The sequence below is a fragment of the Gracilinanus agilis genome, chromosome 4, assembly GCF_016433145.1.
Source record: "Gracilinanus agilis isolate LMUSP501 chromosome 4, AgileGrace, whole genome shotgun sequence".
Lineage (NCBI taxonomy): Eukaryota > Metazoa > Chordata > Mammalia > Didelphimorphia > Didelphidae > Gracilinanus > Gracilinanus agilis.
Window position 1 is genome coordinate 128,129,124 of NC_058133.1, and position 6,000 is coordinate 128,135,123.

The 6,000-nt window shown below is 39.0% G+C and overlaps 1 protein-coding gene across 1 annotated transcript in view; it reads left to right on the plus strand.

Annotated features, from left to right (window-relative positions):
• The window catches only part of IARS2 (isoleucyl-tRNA synthetase 2, mitochondrial), a 70,640-nt gene that overhangs the window by 55,163 nt on the left and 9,477 nt on the right, over positions 1–6,000 (plus strand). The window contains exons 18-20 of the mRNA XM_044671637.1: positions 1,747–1,878; positions 3,173–3,279; positions 4,230–4,375. Of these exons, the coding sequence (XP_044527572.1) occupies positions 1,747–1,878; positions 3,173–3,279; positions 4,230–4,375 (385 nt within the window). The remainder of the gene's footprint in view (positions 1–1,746; positions 1,879–3,172; positions 3,280–4,229; positions 4,376–6,000) is intronic.

The window sequence follows — 6,000 nt, forward strand, 5'->3', positions numbered from 1 at the left end:
GAGGAATGGTTTAATGGTGGTGCATTAATGTAATGCAATGATTCCCAAAGTGGGCGTACTTCCCCCTGGTGGGTGCTGCAGCAATCTAGGAATGCGGTGATGGCCACAGGTGCATTTATCTTTCCTATTAATTGCTATTAAAATTAAAAAAAATTAATTTCCAGGGGGCTATAAGTAATATTTTTTTCTGGAAAGGGGGCAGTAGGCCAAAAAAGTTTGGGAACCATTGATGTAATGGAATACTATTATAATGATTGATAGGTCTGAAGTCTATAAGAAAACTGGGGAAAATCTTCATGAAGTAATGTAAAGAATAAAAAGAACAATACAAAGATTTAGCCCTAGAAATCTGAAACTTAAGAGAAAATGAATGAAAAGTTACTTTTTTTTGCGGGGGGGGGGGGCAAAATTCATTAATTTTTTTTTCTCATTTTATTTTGAATATTTTCCCATATTTACATGTTTCATGTTCTTTCCCTCTCCCCAAACCCCTCTAACTCCTTTTAGCCGATGCACAATTCCACTGGGTTTTACATGTGTCATTGATTAAGCCCTAATTCCATATTATTGATAGTTGGACTAGAGTTATCATTTAGTGTCTTCATCCCCAATAATATCTCCATCAGCCCATGCGTTCAAGCAGTTGTTTTTCCTCTGTGTTTCTCCTCCCACAGTTTTTCCTCTGAATATGGCTAGTTTTCAAAATTCATTTATTTTCATCAAACATTTTAAAATTTCCTCCCATGTGCCAACCATTATTCTAGGTGCTAGAGAATATAAAAATGTAATTGAACATGTCTGCCCTCAAGGAGCTCAGATTATATTGAAGGAAAATAGTTAAGCTATTTACATATAGTTTCTTTTTTCCTTTTTTTTTTCTTCTGTCTTTTTATATGAATTCTAAGACAGAGGAGCCATCAAGGGCAAGCAATTGGAGTTAAGTGACTTGCCCAGGATAACACAGCTAGGCAGCATCTCAGGCCAAATTTGAACCCAAGCCCTCCCAACTCCAGGTCTATCATTCTATTCACTGGATCACCTAACTGCCCCTACATATAATTTCAAGTGAAGAAATATTGTCAGGGCTGTGTTCTAAACTTTCCTCTGGCATAGATTGGCTAGGTGACAATGGACAAATTCATCTCTCAGTGACAGTAGCCCAAGTTATAGTGAGTTTACTGATTTGCTTTAATGGAAATGGTTTCCATATTGAGAATTTTTCATTTGTAGAAAAAAAAAGTTATAAACAAGTTTGGTTATATTAATACTTAATATGAATTTTAAATAAATGATTACAACTCAAGATGCAAAATGAAATAACCCATTTTTAAACATTGCCATTGTGAGATTTTTTTTTTTTTGGCTTGACTGCAAATTTGTTAAAATGGTTTTCTTTCCTCTTTCCTTTTTTTTTTTAATTGGAAGAAAGCCAAAGGGATCAGGAAACTAGGATGGGATTCTTTCCTAAAGCTTCCTTCCCCCCCCCCAAAAAAAAAGTGAGAGGTGAAGAGAAAGAATGCCAAAAAGAATCACAAACAGGACAGCTTAGCAAGTTACATGTTGAATTAATTACATGCTTTAAAAGAAAAACAAACTCCTAGTTTATATGTAATCCTCTCCTTTTATATTACAATGTATCCAAGAATACATTCATTTTGTGGTGGGGGGTGGTTTAAATTCAGAATCTGACAAAATAATAAACAAATTACAAAATGAACTCATACTCTTTAACATTTTCTTTTACAGCTTAGGAATACACTTCGCTTCCTTTTGGGAAATTTGGCTGATTTCAATCCAGAAACAGATGCCATCTCCATTAAGGACATGTATATTATAGACCAGTACATGTTACATTTACTTCAAGATTTTGGAAACAAGGTATGTGGTGTTTAGTAAGTATGAACAGGAAGATTTCAGTAACACATATGTATATGGTAGTTTTAAGTATTATGAGCTTGGATAAAAGTGCCAACCACATTAAGTGATTGGTACCTCTAGGATAAGTATCTTTCTCCCTAGGAAGTGTAGAGGTTTGGAGTTAGGAGGAACTTCTACACAGAAGTATCTTTCTGAAATAGTACCAAATTTTTATTTTTCTGTGGGTCATCTATTTTTTCTATAGCAATAATCAGATAAGAAGCTAAGATGTCAGTTTACTTCATTTTTTAGTGAATGTCTCTTTTAGTAAAAAAGTTTTTAAAACTTTTTTTATTTTTTTAAAAACAAATTAAGAATGTTTTGCCATGGTTACATGATTCACGATCCCTTCCCTCTTCTGAAGTTGGCAAGCAATTCCACTGCATTATACACATATCATTGTTCAAAACCTATTTCCCTGTTATTCTTATTTGCAGTAAAGTGATCTTTTTTTTTTTAAACCCTTGTACTTTGATGTATTGTCTCATAGGTGGAAGATTGGTAAGGGTGGGCAATGGGGGTCAAGTGACTTGCCCAGGATCACACAGCTGGGAAGTGGCTGAGGCCAGGTTTGAACCCAGGACCTCCCGTCTCTAGGCTTGACTCTCACTCCACTGAGCTACCCAGCTGCCCCCTAAAGTGATCTTTTAAAGCCAAAACCCCATTCATATCCCCATTGAACCATGTGATTGATCATATGTTTTTCTTTTGCAAAAGTTTTTTTAAGAAATTTTTTCATAATTTGAGCAGTCATGTACTTTGTCTTTGAAGTTTTTCTTTATTAGTTAGTATTTTTCTGAGATCGTTAGGGTAGCTTTGCCTGAGGTGGTTTTGACCTGTGCACAAAGCATATTGGTATAATTTTTCATTGAGGGCTGCTCCCTCCCCCCACTGCATTTTCCTTATTGGTTGGGGAAAATAATGGTGCTAAAAATTGCAGCTGTCATCTAAGGCCAAAATAAAATTTTCGCATTAAATTTGTTTTTCTTCATTAAATATATGCTATTTTGCAGACCCCCCAAAAAACATGTTTTTGTGTTTTGACATAGTAGTCTTTTACTCTTTTGAGATGTGAATGAGGAAGATAAGCACAAGAGCCAAGAAACAAACTGTTTCACATCATTATCTTGGTTTTTGACTTTGTCTTCCCTTTCAGTCAAAGAAAATTTTTAAAAGGAACAATGGTTCATGATTACTGCTTGCAGTTTAGCTATTTGCTATCACTGTCATCAACTTTTTCTCCATTTTCTCCCAGATTACTGAAGCATATAGGCAATTTGATTTTGGGAAAGTTGTTCGGCTTCTGCAAGCATTTTATCCTAGTCAACTCTCTAACTTTTACTTCAGCATTGTCAAAGATAGGTATGTAATCCTAGTCACTGAAGTTGTATTTAAAATTAATTTAATATTAAGAAAAATATCTTGATTCTTTTGTGTTTATTGGGTATCTCAAGAAAGAACAAGTCCTGCATTTTATTGCTAACTTGAATTCAATAAGAATATTGAAAGAATGATAGGAACAAGCATCACCTCAAAATTCAAGGGTACCTCCTCTATTTTTTTTTTAAACCCTTACCTTCCTCTTTAGAATCAATACTGTGTATTGCTTCTAAGGCAGAAGAGCGGTAAGGTAAAGGCAGGGCAATGGGGGCTAAGTGACTTGTCCAGGGTCACCCAGCTAGGAAGTGTCTGAGGTCAGATTTGAATCCAGGACCTTCCATCTCTAGGCCTGACTCTCCATCCACTGAGCTACCCAGCTGCCCCCTAGGTTACCTCCTATAAACTAGAAGATGGCAACTTAATTGTATTACAGTTGTCAGCCGCCTTTTGGAAGTCATATAGTAGGTCTTCCATTTGTCCACTTTTCAATAATTTATGGAGGTGGCCCAAAGATCAGTCCTCCTTCTCTAGTACTTAAGAATAGAGTAATGTGGCCAAGCACGGAGAAGCCACAAATCTGGGGGGCGGTTCGGGGAGTATCCCAGGGGAGCAGATTCTCTGTAGAATGAATGGCAGAACCTCTCCAGGGAGGCTGACGTAAGTATTATCACCGAATGATTACTGATCATTCGGTAATTGGTTACCTGCCTTTTGGCTAAGACTGAGAGTGAGGAGAAGGGGAGAGCGGGCCGGGCTGCCCGGGGCATTGGTGAGCCCGCTGCGGGGAGGGCCGTTTTATGGAACAAATTCTGTGGAGGTGTTTGTAGAGATTCTGCGGGGCTAAATGTGACGCGTGAAGGGGCAAATGCAAGTAGGGCGGCTGGGATGAAGCTGCGAAATGCTGCTGAGCGCCCGCGCTTGTTCTGCTTTAGGCTCTATTGTGAAAAAGGAGATGATCCCAAGAGGCGGTCCTGTCAGACAGCCCTCGCAGAGATTCTGGATGTGATGGTGCGCGCCATCGCCCCCATCCTCCCGCATTTGGCTGAAGAGGTCTATCAGCACATCCCCTACGAGAAAGGTGAGGTGCGCCCACGGCCTACGCAGAGAATTGTCCATTGCCTTCCCTGTGATTTAGGGTTAGGAATCGCCCCAGGATGGTAACCACTCCTGCCCCGCCTTGCCTAGCCAGGTTCCTGGGAGAGGGCTCAGTGTGAGGGCGGGGCCTCCCCGGCCCATTTCTAGCAGAGCACAAGGAGATCTCTCTGATCTGGGTTCTGGACTGCCACAGAACGGAACCCACAAGAGCCAAAAGAAAAAGATTGAGAAGGGTTAAGATATTTCTTGAAAACGCCCTCTTGATCACTTGCCCTGGAAACTCTTGCATATATCTCTGATCTCTGGGAGTTTTTTTCTCAGCATTTCAGATCATAAGCCATTGTGTTCTGTCGGTCCAGTGTGACTGGGGCCGAAGCACGGCAGGAGAGGAGCCTCAGACTCTCCGCTTCTCAAACCTCATTTTCTCTGGGGATCAGACATTTCTCTATCAGGCACCCTTTCCTCTCGTTTATCAAGTTCCCTTAGAAGCCGCACCTCTGAAACCCACCGTGAGCCTCTCTAAAAATTTCCCCCCCTTTGTCTAACTGGCATAGCCCACCATTGAGAGATTATTGATATATAAAACAAAAAAAAATTTGACTTTGGTTTCTAGAAGCAGTTTAAAATCATAAAAGGAACTTGTCAATTTCTAAAAACAGTCTAGATTGCTTTATAATGCTATTTAGTTCTCTGTATTATAATAAAATAATTTCATGGTTTTAACTGAGGACAACTGATAGGTAATCATTCCAATACTTTAAGTTTATATGGTAGTGTATAGAGGACTTTTACATATATTATCCTGTTTAATAAACATCTATAACACATTTGAATTTGAAGCCTCTTAGTCTTACCTCCTTTTGACAAAAGAAATTAAGACATAGAGACAAAGAAATTTTCTTAGGGTAATAGAACTTTGGAAAGAAGCATTTCTTAGTTTCCATGCACCTCAGATTTGACATCTGCAAAATGTAGATAGGAATAACCATCTTAAGAGGATTATTATGAGGATCTAATTATAATTTGTATTAAGCACAATGTAATTTTTTTAAAAACATTTATTAATATTCATTTTTAACATGGTTACATGATTCATGCTCCTACTTTCCCCTTCGCCGCCCCGCACTCTCCACACCCATGGCTGATGCACATTTCCACTAGTTTTGTCATGTGTCCTTGATCAAGCCCAATTTCCAAATTGTTGGTAGTTGCATTGGTGTGGTAGTTTCGAATCCATACCCTCAATCATGTCCACCCCGACCCATGCGTTCAAGCAGTTGTTTTTCTTATATGTTTCCTCTCCTGCAGTTCTTCCTCTGAATGTGGGTAGCGTCTTTACCATAAATCCCTCAGAGCTGTCCTGGGTCATTACATTGTTGCTGGTACAGAAGCCCATTACATTCAATTTTACCACAGTATGTCAGTCTCTATGTACAATGTTCTTCTGGCTCTGCTCCTTTCGCTCTGCATCTGTTCCCGGAGGTCTCTCCAGTTCGCCTGGAACTCCTCCAGTTTATTATTCCTTTGAGCACAATAGTATTCCATCACCCGCATATACCACAGTTTGTTCAGCCATTCCCCAATTGAAGGACATACCCTCCTTTTCCA